Source organism: Nomia melanderi, chromosome 10 (genome assembly GCF_051020985.1).
Source record: "Nomia melanderi isolate GNS246 chromosome 10, iyNomMela1, whole genome shotgun sequence".
In the NCBI taxonomy this organism is placed as follows: Eukaryota; Metazoa; Arthropoda; class Insecta; order Hymenoptera; family Halictidae; genus Nomia; species Nomia melanderi.
In genome coordinates this window covers 14,597,949-14,625,267 of record NC_135008.1, presented here as the reverse complement: position 1 = coordinate 14,625,267, position 27,319 = coordinate 14,597,949, and the positions used below count along the sequence as shown (strand labels likewise).

The 27,319-nt window shown below is 33.7% G+C and overlaps 3 protein-coding genes across 8 annotated transcripts; 1 reads left to right on the top strand and 2 right to left on the bottom strand.

Annotated features, from left to right (window-relative positions):
- The first annotated feature begins 83 nt into the window (after positions 1 to 83).
- chp (leucine rich repeat containing G protein-coupled receptor chaoptin) lies at positions 84 to 17,631 on the top strand. 6 transcript variants are annotated; one of them, XM_031980713.2, is made up of 18 exons: positions 107 to 223; positions 491 to 599; positions 2,079 to 2,167; positions 2,455 to 2,743; positions 3,325 to 3,495; positions 3,614 to 4,089; positions 4,527 to 4,746; positions 5,278 to 5,588; positions 7,024 to 7,248; positions 7,608 to 7,829; positions 9,025 to 9,193; positions 10,220 to 10,752; positions 11,209 to 11,403; positions 13,280 to 13,564; positions 14,376 to 14,501; positions 14,817 to 14,930; positions 15,246 to 15,481; positions 15,950 to 17,631. In XM_031980713.2, exons 4-18 carry the CDS (start codon positions 2,467 to 2,469, stop codon positions 16,239 to 16,241), a joined length of 3,852 nt encoding a protein of 1,283 aa, XP_031836573.1. In that variant the 5' UTR covers positions 107 to 223; positions 491 to 599; positions 2,079 to 2,167; positions 2,455 to 2,466; the 3' UTR covers positions 16,242 to 17,631. The 6 variants fall into 6 exon arrangements, with proteins under 6 accessions (XP_031836571.1, XP_031836570.1, XP_031836572.1 ...); XM_031980711.2 differs by lacking the exon at positions 491 to 599 and having other exon boundaries at positions 84 to 223; positions 2,109 to 2,167; XM_031980712.2 differs by lacking the exon at positions 491 to 599 and having other exon boundaries at positions 103 to 223; positions 2,081 to 2,167.
- A 99-nt stretch (positions 17,632 to 17,730) lies between these two features.
- LOC116428759 (uncharacterized) lies at positions 17,731 to 19,061 on the bottom strand. The gene is made up of 3 exons (XM_031980834.2): positions 18,546 to 19,061; positions 18,217 to 18,470; positions 17,731 to 18,104 (listed from the first exon to the last, which is right to left on the bottom strand). The coding sequence occupies exons 1-3, from the start codon at positions 18,835 to 18,837 to the stop codon at positions 17,895 to 17,897; spliced, it is 756 nt and encodes a 251-aa protein (XP_031836694.2). The 5' UTR covers positions 18,838 to 19,061; the 3' UTR covers positions 17,731 to 17,894.
- A 1,465-nt stretch (positions 19,062 to 20,526) lies between these two features.
- Ube3a (ubiquitin protein ligase E3A) lies at positions 20,527 to 26,406 on the bottom strand. Its single transcript, XM_031980821.2, has 11 exons — positions 25,782 to 26,406; positions 24,831 to 24,966; positions 24,580 to 24,760; positions 23,378 to 23,743; positions 22,771 to 23,276; positions 22,402 to 22,701; positions 22,070 to 22,270; positions 21,687 to 21,964; positions 21,397 to 21,613; positions 21,045 to 21,280; positions 20,527 to 20,959 (listed from the first exon to the last, which is right to left on the bottom strand). The coding sequence occupies exons 1-11, from the start codon at positions 25,826 to 25,828 to the stop codon at positions 20,839 to 20,841; spliced, it is 2,589 nt and encodes an 862-aa protein (XP_031836681.1). The 5' UTR covers positions 25,829 to 26,406; the 3' UTR covers positions 20,527 to 20,838.
- Between the last annotated feature and the right edge of the window lie 913 nt (positions 26,407 to 27,319).

Genomic DNA, 27,319 nt, shown 5'->3' with positions numbered 1-27,319 from the left:
GGATCTATTTTCATTCGTTGTCTAATGGAATATCGTCTTTATAATCGGGTAAAGAGAAGCACCGAAACTGCCCGACACTCCAGAAGCCCTATTATACAGGGTACCAGCGACCACTTGGCTCGAAGATCCCTCAGTGTGATCATCGCGATCGAATCGCGACGATCCCGTGGTTGCTAGCCCCAATAGATACGTGCTCCTTCGTTCTACGAAAAAAAAAGAAATGGTAAATTAAATCGTCGACTGTTGACATTGTGGATGTGCAAAGGATAGTGTAAAAGTTACGCTTTGGAGGTTCCAGAAAAGTAATCAGATGTGCGACGGTTGAGTTTTGAAACGTTGAACAGTTTCGTTGTGTTTGAGAATGAATGTTAACAAATTCGTATGGTGCTGAATTTCTGTACAGTATGTCCCCTTTCATTATCTTTGCACGATCTACGGTGTTAATTGATTAATTTAACGAAAAATTCTTAGATTCCCTACTTATTAACAGAACTACTTAATGCTGCACTGTTTTCGAGGATAAATAAAATATCACGTATAAACATTAAAAAAGATTCAGAAATATAACTATAATACTACTGAAGGATTATTTTATTACGGTAATATTTTATGTCAGTATACTAATGCTGTAGTGTCGTATTACTGATTCCTAATTATACAGTATTATATTTCATGCTTCTGAATAATTTTGTGTACTTGTAACTGTATTATTATAAAACACGCGCAGCATTCAATACTAATTCTATACGACTTGTTAAATTTATATTGTTATAACGTATATTACAACACATTGGAAGTGATTTAGTGATAGTAAAAATAACAGATTTTTATGTTTTCTGTTTTACTATATAGTACTGAAGAAAATCTAAAAGATGAATGAACTTTCGTATAATATACTTATCATATGCACGTGTACCGGAAAAATTATACGATAATTGGATTATTAATATGGTGCTTCATTATGTCACATAAAGAGTTAAAATCTGTTTTCACAGTAAAGATGCGTCATTTAATTAAATGAATTTTAATACATCGTTGAAAGTAAAAAAGACATATTGCCCTCGGTAAAATTTTCCAAATCGCGTTTGTCTTAATATAATATTTATAAGACAAAAACAAAATCATTAAACCGACAAACACATTTTTTCGGAATATTACAATATAACGGAATATAACTTTAAAGTTCAACTTCACTTTGAATGAATTCTAATGCTGTATAGATTTTTGTTTAGAAATTACAAGAAAGTGATCACATTACTAAAATTTATAAACCATAATTTAAATGATTTACAGGTTTCCAATGATATAAGAAGTATACAGGATGAATCACGTAACGCGACGATTCTAAATAACTCATAAAATATGTACTGTATGAAATATGTCTCGAACAAAAGCTGTACGGTTGAAAAGGGGACATTAGTAATGACAGATAATTAACATTATCTGTCATCGTAAACAAAGTTGTCCTCCAAATTATAACAGCCCTGTTGAATAAGCATGCCTTGTAATGCAGGATAATTATTTTGTGAATATCTCAATAATTATTCATCTTCGACCCTACATAGCATAATGAGTTTTTATGCAGTATTCGATGTTTTATCAGAATTCAGAAAGAAAATTTAGACATTCCATTTAAAAAAAATGAAAGTGACCTGCATATCTCGATAAAGTAGTAAAACATAATAAAACCCATATAACTATTGAATGTCCTCTTTTCAACAGTACAGCTTTTGTTCGAAACATTATTTCCTACGTGAGTTGCGTGACTCACCCAGTAGATCAATTTACTATGACGTGAATTGAATATATATGTATAGTTGTTCTCACAGTATTATAAACATCTTTCAATGAATTTGTTTAATTTTTTTTTGAAATATTGAAAGTTTCAAAAGTTTCCGCGTTAGAAATTACCTACTGTTCTATTATAGAAATATAATTTTGTAACCATCCATTTACTACCCTTTTACATGGTATTCTCTATTTCACGCATATCTAATGGTTTTTAAATAGATTAATCAATTTGCAACAATAATGAGATAATTTTTCTTTTCATTCAATTGGCATGAAAACCGTTGAAGAGACGATGGAACAGTTATAATATGTTTCAGTCCAAGTTCGTCAACGACATTGTTCAAGTGTAAACCCGAAGAGACAACGATTTTATCAGGTGATAAACGCCACCGTATATTGTGTCAATCAATTCAATTTAAATAGCCACTAATAAATACAAAGTCAATAGACTTGAAACGGTATTCTTCATTTTTGATAATATTCTTGTTTGTGGCCTTAAAGTCAAATTGTCAGCTTACTAAAATAAAGTATATTAAAATATATTATTATTATAAAATAAACTGTATTCTAACTATATTAAAATAAAATTTTAAACGAGGATTTATACATTTACTTTATCAAACAATAAAGTATTAATGTCAATAAATACCGATTGATTTATAGAATTTATTAACAATGGTGAAAGTGGGTTACGTTCTCGTCTTTGTCACCCTATTGCTGATGATGTGGGCATCCGTTGTCCGGATGCACGAACTGCCCGTGCAATATCCGCCATGTTTCTTCAATCCCCTTTGCACCTGTTCGAAAGCGATTCCCGATCTCGGCATAGTCACCTGCTACAATGTACCGATGCCGCGGATACCTCAGCCAATTAACTCCTCGAAGGTGTTCATGCTTCAGATAGAGAACAATGGTCTGATGTTTCTGCAACCGCAATTCCTTATGAACACAGGTACGGAGATAAATTATACCATTGACGATTAATTGTTTGCGCACGTATTCCTTCCACAATAAGAATTTAAACTAATGAAAATAAAAGGAACGATCTGTTTTTCTCACTAACTCTGCTCTATGATTTCTTTCACAACTGTGCTTGATAAAACTACTTTAGCGCTAATAATTTAGTAGAAAAAGAAAAGAATTTTATATGTATTCTGTGTCTACGTTTACTTTAAAACTTAAAATTTGACAATAGACAAGTTAACTAATATATGTCAACCACAAATGAATAACATTTATCGAATTCAGTTTAAAATGTTCATCCCGAGTTTGACACGATGTTATAGAAAAAAGGATTAAGACGACTTTTAAGACACAGAAATTACGGTAATTAGAGCTCGTAGTTTGATCGAAGTCCTTCAACTTCAACCGATTGTTTGAATGATTCCGATCGTTGAGCATGGCGATAAAGGGGTGTAAAGGTTAAAGGGCGTTGACCACCCGTCGCGAATAACTACATCATCGATTACGTTATCGGTAAACTATACACGTCAGTTTAGTTTCCATACTACTTAGTATTCTTCAATCTCTCAGGCCTATACAACTTACGGATCAAACATAATCCCTTGGCCGACATCCCGGACGAAGCTTTCCTAGGGCTTGAGAGATCGTTATGGGAGCTCGAATTACCCTACAATCGCCTCGAGAGAGTACCCAGCAGGTCGTTCAGGCATTTGCAAAAGTTGCAGCTTCTAGATCTGACAGGTACTTCCTTCTTCGATATTTTTAACGTCGCTTCCTTCACACTAAACTCATGAAAAACTCGTCAAAATAAGCAATAATGGTAGACTATTCGTTTTTCATTTCGTTGGTTCATCAACAGGCAACAAGATATCCAAGATAGCCGCCGACAATTGGCGCGGCCTGGAAAATTCCTTACAGAAGCTGCGTTTGGGGCGTAACGCCATTGATCGACTTCCGGCGGACGCGTTTGCCGGCCTCACGTACTTGGACATGCTGGATCTGCGGGATAATAATCTAAAAGAGATCGATCCATCGGTGTTCAGAGATGGCATGGCCCATTTGGTTCACCTTTACCTGAACGGTAATCAACTGACTCATATCCCGTATTCCCAGCTGTCGGCGCTAAAACGGATGAAGGTGCTGGATCTGAGCTTCAACAGGATATCGAAGATGCTAAACACGCAACAGGAACCTGAAATAAGGGGGCTCCAAATGTCTTTGGATACGCTACGTCTAGACTACAACCAGATCGGGATACTAATGCCTGGGGACTTCCAACACTTTTTTAAAGTCAATAAAACTTACCTCGACGGCAATCCATTGTACATGGTCGAGGTAATCAGATATTTTGTATCTCTGCTGGTGTCTTCCAAGTGTCAGTTTCGCTAAAATGTTTAGTGGTTCAAAACTAGAGGCAACAAATTGTATCTAGACGAAGATTTTCTGAAAACGAATACAAGTACTTGGTTCGTATTATTCATTAGAATTTGATCAAATCTAGAATAAAATATCCCTTCAAGGTCAAAGAATAAAGTTATAATTGTTAAAACGAGACTTTATACGTCTATAACTTCCATTGGAGTAATAATTTGATTTCTTTTTGCCTTTGTACTAAGGTAATTTGCAGCAAGACATTTTGCATTTGAAATACATGTATTCTATCTCGCTTGAAAAAGTATTCACTTGAAGTATTCGTTGAAAACATCATCTGCAAAGGCTATAGAGCAATCATCCTAATTTAAATCTGTTGGACACGAAATTTCGTCTTTCAGGAGGGAGCATTCCGAGATTCCAAGATAAAAGAACTTTATTTTGCCGATTGCGACCTTATGGACGTAAGTTCAGCCAACTTCGTTGGCCTAGAATCGTCCCTGGAGTTACTGGATCTGTCTGGAAACAACATCACCACTCTTCCAAGCCCCATATTCCAGGAATACGATTTTCTTCGAACATTAAACTTCCGCGAGAACAAGATCCAGACCTTCTCACCTGGTAAAATGAGAAATTTAATCGTACCTCTGTGTTCTTTATTGTTTTAACACATTGAATGCCACGTTGAATTTTATAAAGCAAAATACACAAAATGGAAAATGTATAATATTCAATCATTTGATTGAACTGCATTGTTATTATTGCACGTTCATCTAACTGAATGTCACTGCATTAGGTACCATTATCTATAATGTAGAAATGTAATCATCGTTCAATTGAGTGAACTATAGTAATTCGATTTGGTTAGGACTCACCGGTGATCCTGATGACTCCCGGGCCATTCAACGTGTTAATCATTTGTCTTGGAATTGTATCAGTTACTTTGCGAGTCATAAGTGTCTATGTAATTTTGCAGTACTTAGATAAAAGAAGTTCTAACAGTATACATTGTTTTCGTACTTTTAGTAAAATAACTGCATCGCATAAACTGATAAACTACAGTAGACATTATTCCAAGCCAAATGACTTAACCATTTCCATATTCTTTGTGAATTATTTTTTCACTTTCGTTATATGTGATTTTGTTAACAGCGGAAGTGTTCAATGGTTTCCAATATTCTTTGTACAATCTGGACTTGAGCGGTAAGGAGAACAGTGTAGTGTCTCTTCAAGATCTACGACAGATGCGGAACATGCGTTTCCTGTCGATCTCGCGAATGCCGCAGTCGACTTTATCCCCGGAAGATTTCATGGAATACGGAATGGACATCAAGGAGCTGCGTATCGTGAAAAGTAACCTGAACACCATCAAGAGCCACGCGTTCATGCACGTTCGAGGGATCAAGTACATGGACTTCTCCGAGAATTCAATTTCCTCGATGGAGAACGAAGCGTTTTCAGAGGTGAATATATTATTTGTTTGGTCTCTTATTTATTTATTTATAAATGAAAGATGAAAGAGCAAGACATTATAAGTATGAAAATTACAGTAAAGCTTGAGTTACACAAAATTGTGATACTCATCTTACGAAAAAATAAACGACGTCAAATTGTATAACGGTTGATCCTCTCTACAAAAGATAAATGAAGTGTAAAGCAAACATTTTTTACGCCACGAAAAGAGTTGTTTCCCAGAAAATAGACTGTTAAGATGTACCTAATATGTATGCATATTTTTGATTACTATAAAAAGAAGCAATACTCATAAACAGATTCTTTCAAATTGATTTTCATTATGTTGATTAATATAAAATAATTTTATGTTATCTTTTTAATTTATTTTTACACAAGAAATCACCCTCGTATCGCACTATATAAAGATTGTTTTTCATACTGCATTGCAGAATAATAGGAACGTATGTCCGCACAAGTATGTAAATGTTTAAATTTGTTGAAAATTGAGTGTTCTGAAAGGGTTCCCAAACCAGCGTTACAAAATTTATATCGTTTCGAACGGGCAACCGTACAAAACCGCAGTACCTGCGATCGATAAGAATTAGTAATTTGCGCTAATATTTAATTAAACTAGATTCGAACTGCATACGTAAAGGCCTTGATAGCCGCATGTAACTCGAATAAAACGGGCTTCTAGAAATCTCCCGTGTAACAACTACCTGACCTGTTTGGAGACAGAACGCCCACTTCAGCACTCTTAACTTATCTTCTTACTATCGATTTGAAAGTTAATAGCGATCAATTTAATTTGATAGTTGTATAGACCACAGAATGTTAGAACCTGATAGTATGTAACTAACAGTAAATATGCTGTTAATAAATATTAAATAATTCAAATGGATAAATTATTTCAAAATATTTATTGGGAAGACAAAAAATCTCTTCTACACTACACACTTCTACGCCTAACAATACAAATTGTATTTTATTTTATAAGTAAAAATATTTAAAGTTTGTTATTCACAAGATATAATGCAACATTTGAAAAGGCAGTACTCTTAATAATATGTTTCAAAGATACCTGAATGATACAAGAATATTCTATAAGAAGAATTTACAGGACATTAATATTTGTTTAAAGGAATATTAAGCAGTTTTGTACAAAGTCAAATTCTTAACCTCTTGTTCTATGATTTCATTCACAACTATGCTTGATAGAATTACTTTATCGTTAACGATTTAGTAAGAAAAGAGAAGAACGTTTACTCTGGAGACTAGAGATTGATAATAAGCAAGTAATATTTCATTTATATGAAAAATAAATTTATAACATTTACATTTGTCGAATTTGGTTGAATATCTTCATCACAAGTCTGACTCGATATCATAGAAGAAGGGGTTAACTAAGAGATACTAATGTCCTTTGTAACTCATTTTTCTTAGGTGGGCCATTCGCTTCTGACGTTGAGAATGTCACACGGTTTGTCGTCCTCTTTCTCCGAACTTCCAAATGCACCCTTCAAATTTTTAACGAATTTGCAACACCTCGACTTCAGCAACAACAAAATTAAATCCATGCCGGACACGTCGTTCCACTTCATGAAGAGGATTAAACGAATCGAGTTGCAGGACAACGAAATCGATAGCATTAGAAAAGGAACGTTCCAGGTATGTACGTTCTAATTGATTAATCAATTATTTTATAATTCATTTACAATATAGTAATTTAATTTAATTTGTATTGTATGCTACAGAGTTAAATTCTACAAAAATATAATATCGTCAAGTTTTTGCTATCATTCTTTACACGCTCCCGTAGCTTCATCTTGAAATATCGTATTGCTTATATCTATTCTCTTCTTCATTATCCCCTTTTTCTTGAGGAAAGTAAATGGCAAACATTGTTCTGTTTAATTACACAATTTAAACAGTATAATATCTATAATGCTTTTTCATTTACCTTCCAAAATTAAGAGATTCGTATTGCATAGTGTCGTATTACAAATGAATTATTTGTTTATGTGCAGGGTGACATTCATTCAACTCTCGAGGATGTAAATTTCGCGTACAATATGATCAAAACGATCCAAACACACACATTCGTCGATCTGCCGCGATTATCCACTATAAATTTAGAAGATAACGCTATAGACAGAATAGAGAGACGAGCATTCATGAATATGAAGCTGCTGAAGTATATCAATTTACGGGGGAACAAGATAAAGGACATCTCGGATGAAGCGTTCCAGGTAGGGCATCAATTTCTATTAAATTGATCTCGATAATATCAACGACATCGCCAGTTTAATTAATAATTTCATCATAATCGAAATGTCTACAAAATTTCAATTTATAGAGATATTAAGTCGATTAACGTCTTCGCAAAACCAGCATAGAACATCAGTTCTATAATGACGATGAATAGAAGATAAATTGATTGACTTCATAAAAAAGAAACTAAAATTAATAGATCAAGTAAATATTGTAGTGTGAATTATTGAAGACTTATGTTTAACCCTCGCATTACGAAGGTATTTTTCGGTATTCAAAGTACCTGATCTCACTATGAGCAGAGCATACAAATTACACTGAAACAATGTATACACTAGAAAACATCGTATTAAACAATGACAATAAATTTTTTCCAAATTTTAACCGGCTTAATTTACCAAAAAAGTACAAAAAATATGTTATTACTTATTACTGCTAAGATTAATATATCTAAAGATAAAAAATATACAAAATGTCATATATAAATGTATGTTTAACAAATTCAATCTAACCTATTGGCACTGATAAGAATCGTTCAGTGACGATAGGATCAAAAGGTACTATGATTCTTTTGTCACAATTTACTAAGTATATTAGCAAATATTTTGTAGTTTAATATTTAATTAAAAAAGGTTTGACACCAGGTATGCTCGAATGTATTAACAATCATCCATTGAAATTTTCGAATTCACAAGGGAACCTTTTCAACCAGTACATGACGATATTAATGAAACTTATGTGAGACATAGTTCTCAAGAAAATATTTCACATGTAGTTTTTCTTATCGGTCAACATCCACTTTAAAAGGCTGAAAACACCTCTCAAGGATCAGCGTTGAAAGTATATTTTTTCCGATATCTCTGAAACTACAGGGCGAACAATTTAGAAATGAATTTCTTTTCAACATTTTCTAGTTTCAGAGATATTAGAAGGAATATACTTTCAACTCTGAACTTTGACGGGTGTTTTCGGCTTTTTAAAGTGAACGTTGACCGATAAGGAAAAATACGTACGAAATATTTTCTTGAGAACTATGTTTCACATAAGTTTCATCAAAATCGGCGTGTGCTGGTTGACAAGGTTCCCTTGTTAGTTCGAACTCTAACAGACTCAATTGTAACCAAGGGAAAAAGATGAACGAGGTAAACAGTATTTTAATATTGTTTATTAAAGAATCTTCCGGATCTGGAGTTCCTGGATCTGGCATATAACGACTTGACCGAGTTCGATTTCGCTTCGTTTGATCAAGTGGGAACCCTGTCGTCGTTTAAAGTGAACGCGAGCCACAACGAGATCCCAAAACTGTGGATCAATAGCACTACGTTCACGCCGGCGACCACGAGTAAGTCCCTTATTAAATACTTTGGGCAAACTTCGTTTAACGCCCGTAAACAGATTTTCTTAAGTCTGCTAAACGAAAAGTCGATGAAACCCTTTGCCGTTACAAATTGGAATGGACGTCGCTACCAATCCTCCTGTGCTTCGCTGACGCAATGTGTCACGCGATTGTAAACTCCTTTTAAACCCCTTCACGCGTGGATTATTGATATGTCATCACGAATATGCACGTTCTTGCGAGTATATTCGAAGACTTAGATTTAAAAATGTTGAATACTAAAACGGGTAAAAATGATCTATTTCTGATTTTTTCTTTTCGCAATTATTAAAAAGATAACAGATGTTTCTCTGAGAAATTATTAAAGGAATTATTTAGTAATACTCAAACTGAATTATAAATCAATTAAAGTCTCAATAGATGCACTCTTGAAGTTTCTATAGAAGAATTTCAAAAAGTCAATTTAACTGCTCAGTAGTTTAGTGTTAACACGTTCGCAACCACACGTCATGTATGTGTGACGTTGCTGATTACTGTTACTATGATGCCATTAACATATATTTTCCGTATGGTATACCCTATTGCTGCTTTGGCTATATCAAAATATCCTACATATATGACATTAGGTAAAATGCTTTGTTTGGTTTAAACAGTTAACTTCGTTTGATGAGTATAGACTTTTTGATGAGCAAACTTTTTCAACAATAGACTATTTATTCTTTTACATAAACATGTAATTCTTTTTCGTTTCGCTTTAGTTTATCCTTAGAATATATTATAAGTGCATTTGGCCTGCATTCTGAGTATTTGATTTTATTGCGCGCACAATAAGAGATTTTTTAAACTAAACACCTAGTCCACGATAATGACATTTGTTTGTCCGTGGTCGCACACATGTTAATTGTTGCTTCATATCGTTACTTATACGTAAAATAAGTCTGCAATAAAACCAACAGTCAACAAGCTTCTTGCCATTCACCGTGTTACGTGAAATAGTATCAACAATTTACGAATTTCCTTATGTGGTTACAGTTGGTGGCACAATACAATCGAACATCAAGGTCCTCGATCTCAGCTACAACAACATCTCCGATATAATGAAGTATTATTTCAAACCGGTAGAATATTCATTGACGCACCTCTACCTGTCCCATAATCAATTGGGCAACGTTACGCAAGGGGTCTTCGGAAACATGCCTCATCTTCAGTGGCTCGACTTGAACCACAATGAGCTGATGGAAATCGATTTTGACTGCTTTAGAAATACAAAAAATCTTCAAGTTTTGATCTTGTCGTGGAACAATATCATGGACATTCCAGCAGAAGCGCTTAGACCCTTGAAGAAATTGAGGATCGTCGATCTGTCTAACAATAAGCTGAGAACACTGCCAGATAATATATTTTCTGATTCTAATATAGAAAGTCTGGATCTTTCTCATAATCAGTTCATGAGACTTCCCATCAAGGCCATGTCTATTTCTTCTGCTGCCAGCCTATCCATGCTAGACATGTCTTGGAACACTTTGTCGGGAATTCATACCACTGATGCTATTTTCAGATTACGAGTTGGTTTTCTATAGCATTGCTAAATGAATAATTAGATAAATAGTACTTAAATCGTTCCCCTTTGAGCCATACTGCTATAGTTCTTAAAACTATATTTTGAAATTATTTTACATACTACCAATTGCTTTATATACTTTTTTATCTTGCTATACAACATAAAAAAATAAAACACCAAAACATTTGTTCTCGTTTCCTTCTCCTCGATTTTCTCAAAAATGAAGCAAACACGAGCAGTTCTCTAAAGGAATTTTTTCTTGTTCATTCATATCATATGCACTTCCAATGTTTTGACATTAAAAGTGAGAACACCCTGAATATTAAAGGGAAATGATTTAAAGATCTCATTTTCTATAAATATTACACCTGTTAATGATTCTGTTAAGTTAGAATTACTTTGGATGGATTAATCGAGGAAAAATTAAAGGAGTGTACTTAATGATCTGTATTTGTTTCAGAGTCTAACGTGGTTGGACTTGTCCTACAATCGATTAGTCAGGCTCGATGACGGTGTGTTTTCCGACATGTCCTATCTAACTCATCTCGACTTAAGCCACAATAAACAGCTGCTATTGGAGTCGCGAGGAAGAACTTTCCACGGCTTAGAGGACTCTCTTCTTTATCTAGATTTGAGCAACATTTCGCTCTTGAGTGTATGTATTGAGGCATCCATACACGTTGAAACATGCGGTGATTCAGCCATAGCTACAAGCAATGTGTTTCCGTCTTCTGAGGTTTCATGGTACATGTTGCACTCAAACAAAAAGTGAAAAAGGCGCAGTTTCATTGCTTGTAGCGATACCTGAATCGTCACATGTTTTAATGTGTATGGGGGCCTTCAAAGTATCTACAAGTTAATTTTAACACATTTGCGACCATGGTTAAACTTAAAATACAGTGAGACCGCAGACTTGTATATAACTGTATATAAAGTATATAATTTGAAATTATTTAACCATAAAATTGTTATACAAGTAATCCACTGCACGACGAATTCTTTACTCCAGTAACTTTCAGACTGATTCAATTAAAATTAAACACGTGGAGCGAGAGATATTAGTTAAAAACAATTGACTACCGTGTTACATAGAGACAACGTAACTGCAAAACGACGTAAATCAGAAGGCCGTAACCCGTAGCCCCACTGTACCCTTACTGTAGACCGTATCTTTCTTGCAATTGTTCTACACGATATGTTATTTATATAATTTGTATTAGTAAATAGATATATGTATATTAAAAAACTGCGCAGAATTTGTCAGACATAAAAGCTTATGTCTTTACACTTCGCGGCCCAAAGAATTCTTAGTTTCTTTAACTCTGAAGTTGATATCGACGTTATTTAATTCGATTATAGTTTAATACGTTACTTCAATTATTTATTCAAGAACACCGGGGAAACGCCGAAGTGGTACCTTTACACAATACAATTGTGATACTACAAAGAATCAAAGTAGGAATTATTGAAATAAGTAGACATTGGAATAAAATTGAATGTCGAGCCTGAGTGGATATAGGACTGTAAAGGGTGAACACTAGATTTATGAACATTTATTGTACACTTTATGTTGTTCCTAGAACAACTCGTTGGAAATGAGAGAACAACTTCTCTCGGAAATGAGAGCATTACAAACAGTATTAAAATACGTATTAATACAGTTGGATGAATTAAAATCGACATAAACTTTTACCAAATGATATTTATGAAATTTAAATTAAAATTCACTGATTCTGTAAATCTAGTATTAATTATAGGAACTTGAATAAGTATGATTGAAGGTCACTGAATGATCATAGTATATTTTACATTTACATAAAACGTTTGAGAAGTCGGAATGACATATTTAAGATCATAATCATTAATAACAGGCGTGACTGATTATGAAACAGTATTTAATCTGGATGTAAATAACTGTACCTTACAAGAATACCTTCACCGTCCAAGGTTCTGGGCGTAAGCCACGTTCTTTCGAAGGAATTATCTGAATGTTTCGTTAATACTGTAGCTATTTCCGTAATTTCATTAGTGTGTTGAAAAACAGATATTAAGACATTAACCGTCAGTTCCACATTATGGTGGGATTTTAAATATATACGATAAAAATGCAAAATAAAATTTAAAAACCGTATCATTATAAGAAATAAAAAATCTCGGTTTTAACAAACGTTCAGAAATATAACAATGCAATCACCAGCGCCCAGGTTTTTGACAGTTAATTTTAAAGAGTTGCAAGTGTATCAATTTACTTAACTATTTATCCTATAATATCGAGTCAGACTCACGATGAAAACTTTAAATTGAATTCGACAAATCTGAATGTTATTTACTTTTTTCGATATAAATTACAAATTACTTTTCTAGTATGAGTCGTTAACTTTTACAGTAACCATAGATATAGAATAAGTATCAAATTCTTTCCCTTCGTTTAAGAAATTCTTAACGGCAAAATAGTTTCATCAAGTAGAGTTATGTGTTTCGACTGATTGATGCTCCGAGTAATTTATGTGGTATCTTCGGAATGTTTCTAGGTGCCGGATTTGCCGCTGCGACGGCTGCAAACGTTGTACTTGGTGCACAATGAACTGGCATCGATACCGCCGGAAATGGCGTCAAACTTGACATCCCTGCACTACTTAGATCTCAGTGCAAATGATCTGACAGTGGTGCCATTGATCACGCACACCCTACCGGAACTGAAAACCTTCAGTCTGGCAGATAATCCCATTACCGCTGTCACTAACACCAGTTTCCTTGGGATCGCGGATAGCCTCGAGGAACTAGACATAAGACGGCTAGCTTTGACGACTTTCGAAGTAAGTTCTTGCTCAAAGAATATGATTAAGTAACTTTTATTTTATCAATTCTTTTTATATTTATTCGTAATATCATAGTCGATTAATTTTTAGATAAAATTTTAATACTTATAAAAAATTTTCAAATAAGTTAGAAAAAATATTATATTAAACTATAGTTGAATTAACATCTTGTCTTAAGATTTTGTCAGTAATAATTTATTGAAAATAGAGAAAATTTTATACGTATTCCATGTCTACGTTTGCCCTACAATATAATAATTGATAACAAAAGAATAATATTTAATTTGAATTCAAAGGAATTTAATGACATTTATGTTTTTTAAATTTCATTCAAAATGTTCACCACGAATCCCACACGTTATTGTAAGACAAAGGGTTAAGAAACGTTGATACGTCGAACGATGAAGAGTTAACGGTGATGAAATTAATTTTGTTGTCGGTACATTGTTGAGAATAGCATAAGTATGTATTAAGAAAATTGATTTGTGACTAGTAAAATTAAATTCGTACTAGTAAATCAGTCGATGATTGTTGAAGGAATTAAAATTTGCTTCGTCTAGATATTACGAAACTAAAGAAATAAAATTGAAGTATTGAATCACATATACAATTTTTTAAATATTCTTAGTGATTTTTGTAGGTCAATTTATAGAAATTTTTTTCTTTATTAAGCAACTAATTATAGATGTAATGAAACATATCGTATAGAATATTTACACCGTATGTTAGTTGTAATTGATAATGCAGATCTGCTAAAGATACTACTAAGATTTTCTTGATCAGAAAACCAAGCGCTCTCGTTTTACAGTCTGGAGCTCTCTGCAAAGCGACTAAACTTCGCAAACTATATATAACTGCTTACAACGGCGTGAAGAATTTCAACTTCCCCAACATTCTCGAGTATAATCATGGCCTGCGACATTTAGTTATCGACGTAAGTTTAAATTAATTTTTATTTAACTCTTAGCGTTTCAAATTTTGTTTAGGTACATTTTTTTCAAAAACATACTTTATTTTAAATGTTTTATTTAAAAAGGATCTTAAAGAGCAATCAGTTAGTAGAAACCAATTTAAATAATTTTCTTTGAAACTTTCTTTTCTTTATAAAAAAAATGCAAATGATTAATATATTTCGAGTGAAAGTAAATACTTTCGCAACACTGACAGCTTTGAGTCCATTAGTTGAAATCACAAATATAAAAGCTCTTGGAAAGTAAGTTAATTAATATGCTAAGTATCCTGATTGCAGGTCCAAAATGATACCGATTTGGAGAAAGAGATGAAAGGGAAGTTCCCTTACAAATTATTTAATATAACCTTAACTGGGCAGTCTCTAAAGAACATACACTCGGATATCCTGCATGTACGTATATTGATTAAAAGTTACCTTCAAGCATGATCTTAGACTCTCGATTTAATAAAATGAAGTTCATTGAATCATTTTAGCATTAAATTGAATTAGCATTTTGTCAATCAATTGACAAATATTATACTTCATCATATTATTATATCATTCGCAATCAAACAGAGTGAATAAAAGGAAATAATAATTAATAATTAGTTAAAGATAATAATTGATTAACAAATCATTATACACGATACACGTTTGAAAATTAAATTCTAGTGAAAGACGCAAAGATGTAATGTTAAACGCTTCAAGGAACCATTAACGTTTCAGGGAATAAGAAGTCCTCATCTTCATTTCGGAATGTACAACACCAGTGTGACTACTGTACCAAAGAAAATGTTCGACAACGCGGAATGGGTCAGAAATGTGACGATTCATATCCATCACAGTGACGTAAGAACCCTTCACAATCCGTCTAATGGATACAAGCCAGGAGTTCCTGGGAAACGGTTTCTTCTGAGACTTACAGTTAGGGGAAATTACTTCACCTGCGACTGCGACATTGGGTGAGTTTACGTGCTATACTTGTAACTTATTTTATCAAGTAAATTCCTCTTATATTCATTGAGTATCTAAGTTAAAAACTCATTGGCGATGAGCTTCTAATGAAACTTTTTAATACTGATTTACGGTTAATCCACATCATCTTCCGATATATGGAGGAATTAGAGTTATTTCTGTGAGAAAAACAACAGATATTTGACCTTTATCATAAGAACACAATAAAAATTCGATTTTCGTTAATACATGACGATTTATATTATTATTTCGCATTATTTAAGAAACTCCGTTAATGTCCTTTGTAATAAGTTCCATTAAAGCATTGTAAACGAAAAAAGACTTTTTCTATTATGTCTGTTGCGCACAAACTCAATTTTTTTTAATTTACATGTCACCTGATGGGTGGCAAAGCACAATATGTTCTGCATTTAACGTGTTAATGAACACTGAATAACAAAATCGATTATTTTTAGATGGATGGAAACGTGGCAAAGGAAGCACAGACAATATCAGGAAGATCGTTGCAGCACTTACAGTGAGTTCAAGAATTTCGAACGTAACGAAGAGGACGACGAATTTGAATGCTGGAACAACGAATGGGACGATGACCTTCGGGAATCATTTTGCTTGAATAAGAACAATGTGTCGGTGTTGGAGGCGTTGAAAACCGATTTGGAATGTGGGTGGGGCGCAGCGGGTTACATCCAGGCACCGCATCATATCCTTCTTCTTGTCTTCGTCGTTCTTGCAGCAGCGATTTACTAAGCCTTGGCCACTAACATTACATGTTCTTCGAATCAATCACCGTTCCTTTTCTCGCGACACAGAACAGCTTAAAGTGCAAATGTACCAAACACACCACCTCGCAACAAGAAAGAATGAGTTACAGCTTTTCATGCTAAAAACACTCTTTCCAACTGAAAGATGTCATAGATGTGATTATATTCCGGTTAGCTTTTAGAAATGTAAATATTTCTAGATTTCTAGCTTTATTAGCTTTAATCAAGAGGAAAAAATATTTCCTATGTATTCTTCTCCTGTAGAAAGATAGGAAAACGTACGTACGAAATTTTGTTTACGCCAGTGTATATCGGCGACCATTTTGTAACAGCAGGAGTAGATCTGGGTAGAACCAACGGGTACGTATGTATTATGTATTTATTTACATTTACTGAATAAAAGGTGTTAGTATTAATGGTAGAGGTAGGGTTTATTTATTTATAAATAATTGTAATAGCGTCTAAATGCCGTGTACTAATGTTATTTATTTCGTATTTGTGATCACTATCTTTAATTACCCTTGTTTTTAACGTTAAGGTTGCGAATATAATCACATCTATGTTTATTATTATTGTACTGAACAGCGAAAGACAGATTTTGTTTGCACTTTAATCCACTGCGACAGCGAGGATACAAAGCTCTTGCACATCCCCTCGTTACTTCGCGTTGAACAGCACGCTTTGAATCAATGAGACTGTCAGATTAACGTTCAGATACTCGTACAAAGTGTAAATCGTCGGAATCAACAGGAATTGAGGTTTTACACTCTTCGTAGGAACTAGCGACTCTTATTTACGAATCATTGTATAAAACTAAATTACCTTAACATCGTACTTCTTTTCTTCGTGCCATCGTATCGTTCAACTAAGAGCTTGCGAATCGAACAATATTTATTTGAAACTTTTTTAAAGAAACCGATTGAAAGTTAAAGCAATAAAAACTAAAGAAAATATTTGATTATTTTTCGTGCCAGAAAAAAGCATTGAATTTCGAAAAATTGTGCTTTTGTTGTACGAGTTACAGAGAAACGAGAATTTTTTATATATTTCTCTACGTTTCAGTGATAATTTTAAATAACAGATACTTTCCTTCGTTTTCAAGATCTTAGTTGAACGCACGTGTCAATGTTACGTTCAATCGACTGAATGTAAACCACGACCAAGTAATGAATTATTCAAATGAGTTAACAAATATTGTGGATAAGACCAAGAACTCTCATAACTTTGAAGTACATTTTCTCAAGTGGTGTTGTCACCCCTACTAAATTCAACAGTGAACAGATTTTATACCTGTCTATTAAAGCAGAATATTCGCTTGCAAGTACATTATGTCGACGCGGCATTTTTTAATAAAATTGCACCAAATACACGAGAAATGTTTTCATCATTATTTACAATCCTTTGTCTACAATATTATTTTATATGAAATCGCTACAAAATAATCAAAATCGGCATAAAAGGAAATACGAAAAAAAAAATAAACAATTCTATAAAAAAGTTCGAAACACGAGTAACAGTATTTACTCTACAGCAACGAAAGACACGAGTATTCGCTTGCAACAATCTTTCATGATAACACGTACCGAATTTACGTAACAAAGATTGCTCGGAATTTTATTTAACGATGCCGTCATTGAAATTAATTGTACAGCATGATCTTCGCTGTTATGCCAAATATCATCTGCACAATTGGAAAGACGATAAAACCGAATACAAATAACAGGCAGATATATACGCTGAACAGTTCAATCATGAAGACGAAGCATCGAACCATCGTGTGTCGAACGTCATTACTGCTTCTTATGCTAATTATTTTGTCCAAAATAAATCGTAAAACATACAGAAAAATCTGAAAAGAATCAATTTATAATCGTTTAGTTCGTAGCAAATAAAAACTACGAAATTCGAATGAAAATAAAAGTTGTAAATATTTGTCACTAATTGTTCGTTTTTAACAGTACCTCTGCGACAGGTATCATGTTCAACATCACGTATAATAGAGCGAGAAGGGATCGACCAGTCGCCTGACCCATTATCTTGATGAGCGCTGAGAAAGAATATTCTGTCCTTGGAATGCCATAAGATTCTTGATAATTAGCCAAACACTCTCGAATATTCTGTAAATAATTTATTTTCTCAACTTTTGCAGAATCTTTATCATGACTGTCGATTTTGTGCCAGACGTCTTGCAACATGTTCGTGGAAATATCATTTTCTACGGAAAAGGGGGTATTTAATATTTATTGGAGGTATTTTTCAATTGTATAATAAACACGCTTATTAAAATTACCAGAACAGAAGATGTCTCGATGAGATTGATCCGTTCTATTAAAATTTGAAGTACTGTAAAGAGTTTTTAATTTCGAATTGAAACTCGCAGGTTTATGGACCATTTTTTCTGGCAAAAAGTCCTTAACAGGGTCCTCTTCGTATTTCCAGTCACCTACTTTGTAGTGTAGTAGATTTTCGTCCTCATTTTTAATCATGTTTGCATTATATTTTTCCTTGAAACGTGGATAAGAGCTGCACGTGAAGTGACTTTTCGTATAATTCCTTTCTATCTCGCATTTTTTTCCTTCCATAAACTAATGAAATATGAAAAAAGTATGCATTGATGTATTACATTATAGGTGTTACACTGATTTATTTAACTAATAAAAAACAAAACTTTAATTTAAATGCTGTTTGTATTGGTTCAACAATTCTATTTTATAAATTAATTAGATGAACACAACGATATAAATTAAATAAAATTAAAATTATTGGTAATAATTGTAGGTCGTTGAAAAGCACTTCTCTTCAAATTCTAGTTATATAAATAAAATTTGAAACAATTCTAACTACATACTTATTTTCATTAAATTCCACAATATACCCGCAGAAAGCGAAATAAATAAAATATGAAGAATATTTAAAAAGAAAATTTATGAAGAGTTGGAAACAATATGCAGAAAAATTCAGTTTATTCAGTTACTTATTTACTTGCTGGTTATGAAAAAGACATTTATTTTCCAGGTGCCACCTCTCGCTGTAATCAGACTTTGGTACAAAAGCGAAACTGTTCTGTCTTTGCATATTTTTCATGTTCAACGAACAGGATACATGGATCGCACTTGGACCTCCCTCGGTACGCATAATTGCTAATTTCCAGACGACACACGATTTAACACCGATTACAATTTTTCTTGTCGTAACAACGACGAGAAAGATCAGCTAATTTTCATTTCTGTGTAACCAAAAAGTCAATGTTCACAATTCAAGATGAAAGTGTGAAATTATCTGTCATTATTGTATCACTTGACAACGAAGTGTACATTGTGTGTTATATCGTGTGAATTTAGTATTTAGTATGGTTTGTAAATCTGTTAAGACCTCCAATGGTCACTGAATAATTACCCCCCTACCTATGCTGTTCAAAAACATACATTCTCCACACTCTAGCTGTTCGAATACGCGCAAGCTATAGCGTAAGCAGGAAACGTGATCAATCGAGTTTACAGTTCGGAAAATGGTTTCGAGTTCCATTTAGCTACCGCGACGAAAATAAATAGCGCATGACTATTATTCAGTAGAATTTTATTGTCACGTGACTAACAATCAGACATGCGAAAACATAGAGCAGTTTCTGAAGAAAGCCGCCGATTATAAACGCTTTATATAAATTCATGATTCTCTTGTTCATCAAGCTACATGCGTGTGATGCCAAGAGGGATTAGGAAACAGAGGTGACGTACAAACATAAAACTAGAGAAATGAAAGGTTTCATCGAGATAAGAGAAGGATTGATTGCGTTTCTTCGTCGCCATTACAAAGTCAATCTTTTGTACATGCGTTACAACGCCGAGCGTCGTACAAGGGGGTATTTCTCGGCTTGATTCGTAGCATCGTATCAGCTAAGATTCACTAAATCTACAAATATATATTTCTACAAATTTCGACCAGGTCGGTCTCGATACACTTTCACTCATCACAGTCGCGCATCTCACTATTTAATTAAGCTGTGTGCACTGCATTATTGTTGGTTTCTTTCATTTCTTTTTTTGTTCCAAAGATAACATCAAGTAGAAGAGTCACAGCAGCTCTGAAACCGATATGAAAATGGAACGGAACCGACATTCTCCACTGTAATGTTCGTGTAACTTTAAGAGCAGCGAAAGCACGGGTTATGCCGAGAAGGCACCGCAGCCAGACCTATTAAGATGGTGCATTAGGTCCGCTTCGGCCGCTTGCATACAACAATAATGCGAGGAAATTTCGAAGTATGTGTAATCGTGATTGGAAAAATTTGTATTTCGTTCTCTTTTGTACAGCAATTCCTGTCGCCGCTGCCGTGCGGGGTAAACACGTTCTGGAGGACAACGATCGTTTGCGAGGTATACTCGGTATGAACGAAACGAGCTTATATCGTTTCCTTTCGACCGTCTTATAAAAGCGGGGTTGCATCTCAACATTTGCACACGCTCGCACGAATTTTGAATAAATACGTCCAAGTAGCGGGGCAAAGAGGGGACTTATAAACCCTGTGCTTTAAGTTTGACGGTAATCTTGAAAGACTGGGGGAGATACCGTTCTTTTGTGCACGTTTACAACATGCCGAAACCTTTTGAATAATTGATCGCTTTCAGTAAACGATCTTGCAATTTCTCTATTGTGCTGTAGTCTGGCAACAGTAATACATTGAAACATGTGTGTGCTATTGGTAATCTGAAAAGCAAACAAAATTGTTTGCATAACAGTCAATGGAGAAAGTAACTTTCTATTGTATGTTTCAATTACTATGAATTCATACCTATCAGAATCTGGACCGTGTCTCGCAATAACCATTTTCAGCCTTGACAACCCGCCAACCGGTACTCTGTCACTTCCAGTAGTAAACTGTAATAATCGTCGTTGACTTTCCGGTGGCAATGAATGAGCAACTCGCCAAAAGTTACGTATTGCTTCACTGTCCACAGTGTAACCACCTTCATACTCTGTTGCTGCTTCCAGTTCCGCAAAATCGAAAACTTTACTACCACAAACCAGCTATAATAACGATAAAGATCAATTGATTAAAAAAAATCACACATTGAATCAGACAGAATGAGGTTAAAGAGAAAGAAATGAATATAAGTATTATGGCAACATCGTTTAGCGCATACTTGTTCAATTTCTTCAGGTCTGAAAAGTAACGCCAGTGGGCTCTCATCCGTAACCATTTGAAAACCACGCCTGAACGCTTTGAACTGCCTTTCTACTGATTTATTAAGTAAGAAGTCCGCATAGAGATCGACGAATTCTTTCTTGTTTTCTTGTGTCACGAACAGTTCGTCACCATTCTCTTTGAGATCGTGGAAAGATATGAAACCGAATACATCCCTAATATCCCACAGAAGATATTAACTTCTTTGATATAAATGCTGTAATGTTCATTGATCTGATTTGATCTTACTTGTAAGCTACTCTGAAGGTTTGCATGAATGTATCTGGCATATCATCCCCAGTGTATTCCATCAATTCTTTCAATGTCCTATATAACGTAGGACTCCAGTCTTCTAAATCGGCGAAACTACCTTTCCTACCAAGCAGTTTCCTATAGACAACCATGGAAAAACGCACATCAAGAATTACGTTGTTGTATATCGCTAGGCCAAGAACAACGCCTATTAACGTAAAATGTGCGTTAACTTCGAATGATGTTGGATTGAACCATGTCATTTGTGTATCTTCCTAAAATATAATAACAAACGTTAATAAAAAATATAAGTAAATGAAATATACATCGAATATAATGATTTGGAAAAGTTACATTTTTTTATATTTATCTTTAGTTACCTGAGTTGTGAACATGCCATAATCAGGATTAAAAATTTCTTCTACAATTAATTGAAAAAATTCTTTGGAAACTCCTCCTTCATCGACTCCCTGTTCCCCTTCAAATTCAACGACTAATTGTTTTTTAAGATCTGATGGATTTTCCATCGCAATCATTTCCAATTCTACTAACGCATCATCTATAAGACGATCTCTTCTTACCTATATATGTATCCAAAAAGGTAATAGGTTACGAAATTAAATCTGTTCATACTGCATGATATAAATTATTTCTATCTTCCATTTTAATGGTAAATTAAACCTGAAATAAAACAAATGAAACATATACATACCTTTAGTCTTAAGTATGGATTAGTAGGTTGACCAACCACAGTTTGCAAAAAGCTCATCCGACGTTCACTGTACATTCTAATACGATTATCATAATATAAGCCTAGCGTTTTAGTAGCAGGTGTAAGAATAAAAGCATAATTCATAAAACTAAATTTCATGGGCTCCTCGCTTTTGTAGTATGCAAAGTCTTTATCCATTTCTATAGCGTCACTAAGAGGTTCATTATAAAAGTCCATAAATGGTATAAATGGTTTCCGGGCATCTAATGCTGTAATTCCAAGTTCTTTCGCTAATGGATCCTTCAAAAAATTTAAATCGTCGTTATAACAAAATATAGTACATTTTACGTTTTGTTTTTATATTATTACCTGAGGAATTTGTGAAGATCTTCCAGACTTATCGATACCAGCGGATTCGCCATCTTCATCTAAATGTAATTCAGGTTCATCTAATTCACCAGCTAGCATACTTGCATAATACAGAATCTTCATAACTTTCGTAGGAGCTGTAATAGTGTCTGCATCTTGGACACAATAATCTCGTGTGAAAGATCCACCTATTACTTTCACAGTTATTAATTCCTGTAAGGCTTGCAAAATACTCGGAAGTCGAGATTTACAATGTTTAGCCCATACACGAGCCAGTTTTGCTTGTGCAACAATAGGAAAACAACTGAGTGCTTTACAAAGCATGTGAAGAGCAAGCTCCAAGTATTCACTATTTCCTAGCATTGGAATTTCAAATACAATGAGAAATACATTTAACAGACTGTCCATATTATCCCATGGCATGATACGAAATACTCGTAAATCTAGTTCAATGTTATCTGCCAAAGTCACTAGTGCGTTAACTAAAGCAGATTCAAAGGCTTCTCCTAAAGTTAAAAGAATGGATGTATTATCTTCATAAAAACTATAGTATTATGTTATTCTTCTAAAATGCAAAGACTGCATAATATAAAAAAAAATTGAATACCTGGCAAGGACCAGAGAGCAGTAAAAGCTCTTCGAACAGCTGGTAAATCGACACTAGTATCATCATTGTTAGGAACTGTTGGTGATGGTTCACTACTATCCTCTTCTTTATCTTCTCCCTGAATAGATCGAATTGCTTCCTTATCCATATCACCTGGTGGTTTCAACAAAGTATCCGAAGCTCTATCAAGAAGAGCGGCTAGTGGAGAGTCATTTTTCACCGTTTTTTGGAAACTAAGGCTCAGTGCCTTTGCACAAGAAAACACTTCTCCCAGAGTACGAATTAATAGAGAATACGATCCTTCTGATTTACATCTTTCTATTATATCCAGAAGTTTTGTCTCTGTAAGATATGGATCTTGCTTTCCTGTTGATAATAAATTAATCTTATTCCATTCCCAGTATTTTTGTAAGTAATTTAATTGTAATAATAAGTAATTACTAATAATAACTATGTTTGTTATGAATCATGCTGCTACTTTAAAGAAATAAAAAACGAGGGATGGGAATAGAACATAATATTTATTAACATGTATACAGCAGCCACACAAGAATTTAATAAATGTTTGCAGTTAAGTTTTTTACACAATAATTTCTTAGAAAACAAGACAAATTATTTGACATCTGTAGTATGATGCGAGTATTTTTCTCTTTGTAAGTATCGTAAGTACAAGTTGAGTATCAATAATTTAGTAACACAACGAGAACTACTTTTGAGTTGTCTCTTAGAGAGAATGTTTCTGTTATACAGATACTTCTTCATATCTTCCCGCTTTCTTGATGATCTTTTTATATTTTTTCGCTTTTTATTGTATTTCTTAGTTGAATTATCATTGTAATTTGGAATATGGATCTTATATCTGTTTAATATTTCTAAGGGATTGGCTTCATCTGATATTCTATCTTTTGAGATTGAAGAAACACATGGATTATGATTTGATTGCAACAAGTGATCTATTGGACAAACTGTTCTTGATTTGTCCTTGGAAATTAAACTAGGTTTTTTATTTAATGTAAATTCTATAAAACTTTTAGGTTTATTCAATAATGTTCCATTAGAAAAATTTTCAATTTGACATGATAAAGCTTGAAACTTAGGATCTAATTTATTTATAATGTTAATCTTTTTATCAATGGTAATAGGGAATACTGATGAATTATTAATTAAAAGAGCAGGATTTCTCATGGTATTTGATGCAATACCTTCGTCTGAACATGTTGGATTAACACTTTTAACTGGTAAACTCTTAGCCAATGATGCAGGACCTGGTTCCAAAGTTGTACGAGCTACTTTACTTGGTTGTGTGCCATCACAAAGCCTAGCTTCTTGTGAAAATAATTGGATAGCCTGAGCTGCAGCTTGATTTGGAGTAAGATTTGTTACCTATTCAAGAGTAAATTGTATTGGTAACAAAAACTTTTTTAAGAAGAATAAAATAATTTTAGACGTGTACTTTTCCACTTGATGCGCAGTTTTGATTGTCGCATTCAGGATTGCCGCATCCATCAGTCAATTGATAAAAATAACGTTCAATCAATTTTTTAGCAACTGCACGCTTCATGTCGCTGCAAGGGCTCTCTGCACCTACCCTAATGATATAACAATACATATTAATTACTATTTACTTAATACCTCAACATATTAAAATTCTACCACTAATTAGTCATTCAGTATGTTTGTTTATAATATTTTATATATTTATAACACAACAAAAATATATTGGAAGCTGGTGTCATTTTTACGATTTACAGGTTCTAATATATTTTACTTTTAATAATTTTAACCTTTCACCTTTCCAAAATTGTACAGTTTCAAACAATATTAATATAATTACATCTCCGACTATAAACTATTGTTAGATACATTGTACGTAAGAACCAATGACGATATATGTTAATATCACGTGCATGCATATACAATAGTGGAATTTCCAATATCCTACAATAGAATGACAAAAACATACACTTTGACATTGAAAGCTAAAGACAAAACAATTATCCACTATAAATCTTCAATGTCACTAATCAACCTGACCCAAGTGTTACGATAAGCAGACAAGATCAAAGTAACGCATGTATCAGAGCTGGATCCCAATAATTGCAATTCATTGAATTAGGAACACATGGTACTGACACGTTAAGTAGTGATTCGCGGTGTTGCCAATTCAAGTGGAAATGACAGTTCGGAAAGAGACTGGGCTCTCGAGGTCGAGCAACGAGACGAGTCGTTGCACCAAAACAAAGCGCGTTAAAAATAACTGTAGGCTGGTGAATCCGTAACGATATTACGTTTCGCGAAAAATCAAAGAAAGAGAACTTCGGTTTGAGAAGAAGATACGAGAAGAAAAAAGGAAAAGGAAATTAAGAATTTTCAACAGTGAATATCGAAAGATGTTCGATGTCACCTGGAAGCGTGATCTTCCCCAGGGTCCCCTTGGCCCTTGGAGCTCATAGACTGTGAATCCACGAAATTTTGCCTCCGTCGTTAGTCGTAACAGAAAATTTCGCCACGATCGCTTCCTCCCTGGAGATTGAAGTTTCTTCGAGCACTCAGTCACTACCACTAAATTTGGTCAGCAGGCCTCCTATCGGCGGCTTTACCACGATGCTACGTTTGTACTACGTATTACGCACTACTTGGTGTACACTTCGAAATAGAATACTAGACGCAAGACAGAGTGAATAGACAGAAAGTAAAGGAGAGAGATAAAAAGAAAGACAAGGATGAAAGAGAGAGAGGGAAAGAGAACCGCAGTTCAGCTTGTATTCAAAGTATATTTGTCCGTAACTCGAACTGAATGTTGTCGTCGAGGTTAGGTACACACTATAAAACGACTGCGCGACTTGTAATGTCCGTGGTCGCGTGGCTCGTTGAACCCGTTGCTACACGAATTTTTAAAGTCAATGTCAGAATATCGTAGATAGAGGAAAAATGAATCGGTTCTTGGGTCTTTGGCTGCTGTCTACTATTCAACACGGACACGGTCAGCTGCGAGTATCGAGACTAACAATTGATCGAACACCATCGATATTTTTCGATATATCGATCACTCGATGCGTATTCGATCTAGATCGGGCGGGAAATATACGAATTTCAATGACCGACAATCAATCTTTAAAGGAATAACATTGTTACAGTTTTCTTTAATTTTCTCAATCATATTCAATGTTAATTAAAATTCACTTAAGAGCAAAAATATATTGAATATTAACGATTCAGTTTTCGTTTTATTTATTCTTTTAATATTTTATCTACATATTAATTTGATGGTTTTTAAATTTCAGTTACTCGACCTTCTAACTTTAAATATTTGCATACAGCATATCTATTTTTCTATAAATAGTATAATAAGATATACTATATTTCAGTATGTCATATGTTAAAAGATCAGAGAATAACAGTGCTATATGAAGTCATGATTTTTGTGATTTATTTTTTGTTAATTTCTTTTTTTCCCTAGTTTTTTTTATATTTCCTTTATTTGTTAATAATAATTATAAGTTTGTACGTCATTATATGCACGGTCCGTTCTATTAGCTCTGTATATTTTTTAAATAATAAATTATATATATATATATATATATATAAATCATTACATTTAATAAATAAATGAACCATATTTAATTATATTTGATCAGAACAATATATTTATCTTTTCACTAATTTCATATATTTACAAACTTCAAAATGATTTTAACAATCAAGCTGTTAATAATATTTTAATTTTACAAATATTCTCATTTCCAACTCCACTCGATTATATTTTATAAACTGGATATATTATTCACAATGAAATCGTTTCTTTATCGTTAAATTATGTGCAATAGATAATTATTTCTACCAGCAAATTTTATTCGATGCTTTAGCAAACTTAGACCTCGGAAAATGTATGTAGATTATTTCCGCAAAGCTGGCTCTTAGATCGATTCTGTACATCACCGA

Coding starts and splice junctions, on each gene's coding strand:
- chp (XM_031980710.2), top strand. Junction 2,744..3,324: donor GCAATTCCTTATGAACACAG/GTACGGAGATAA, acceptor TCAATCTCTCAG/GCCTATACAACTTACGGATC. Junction 9,194..10,219: donor GTTCACGCCGGCGACCACGA/GTAAGTCCCTTA, acceptor ATGTGGTTACAG/TTGGTGGCACAATACAATCG.
- LOC116428759 (XM_031980834.2), bottom strand. CDS start 18,837: ATGGAAGGAAAAAAATGCGAGATAGAAAGGAATTATACGAAAAGTCAC. Junction 18,471..18,545: donor TCGAGACATCTTCTGTTCTG/GTAATTTTAATA, acceptor CCTTTTCCGTAG/AAAATGATATTTCCACGAAC. Junction 18,105..18,216: donor ACATGATACCTGTCGCAGAG/GTACTGTTAAAA, acceptor GATTCTTTTCAG/ATTTTTCTGTATGTTTTACG.
- Ube3a (XM_031980821.2), bottom strand. CDS start 25,828: ATGAGCTCCAAGGGCCAAGGGGACCCTGGGGAAGATCACGCTTCCAG. Junction 23,744..24,579: donor TCCAACATGTTCAGACGAAG/GTATTGCATCAA, acceptor TATTATCAACAG/GAAAGCAAGATCCATATCTT. Junction 23,277..23,377: donor TGCTCTCTGGTCCTTGCCAG/GTATTCAATTTT, acceptor TTTTAACTTTAG/GAGAAGCCTTTGAATCTGCT.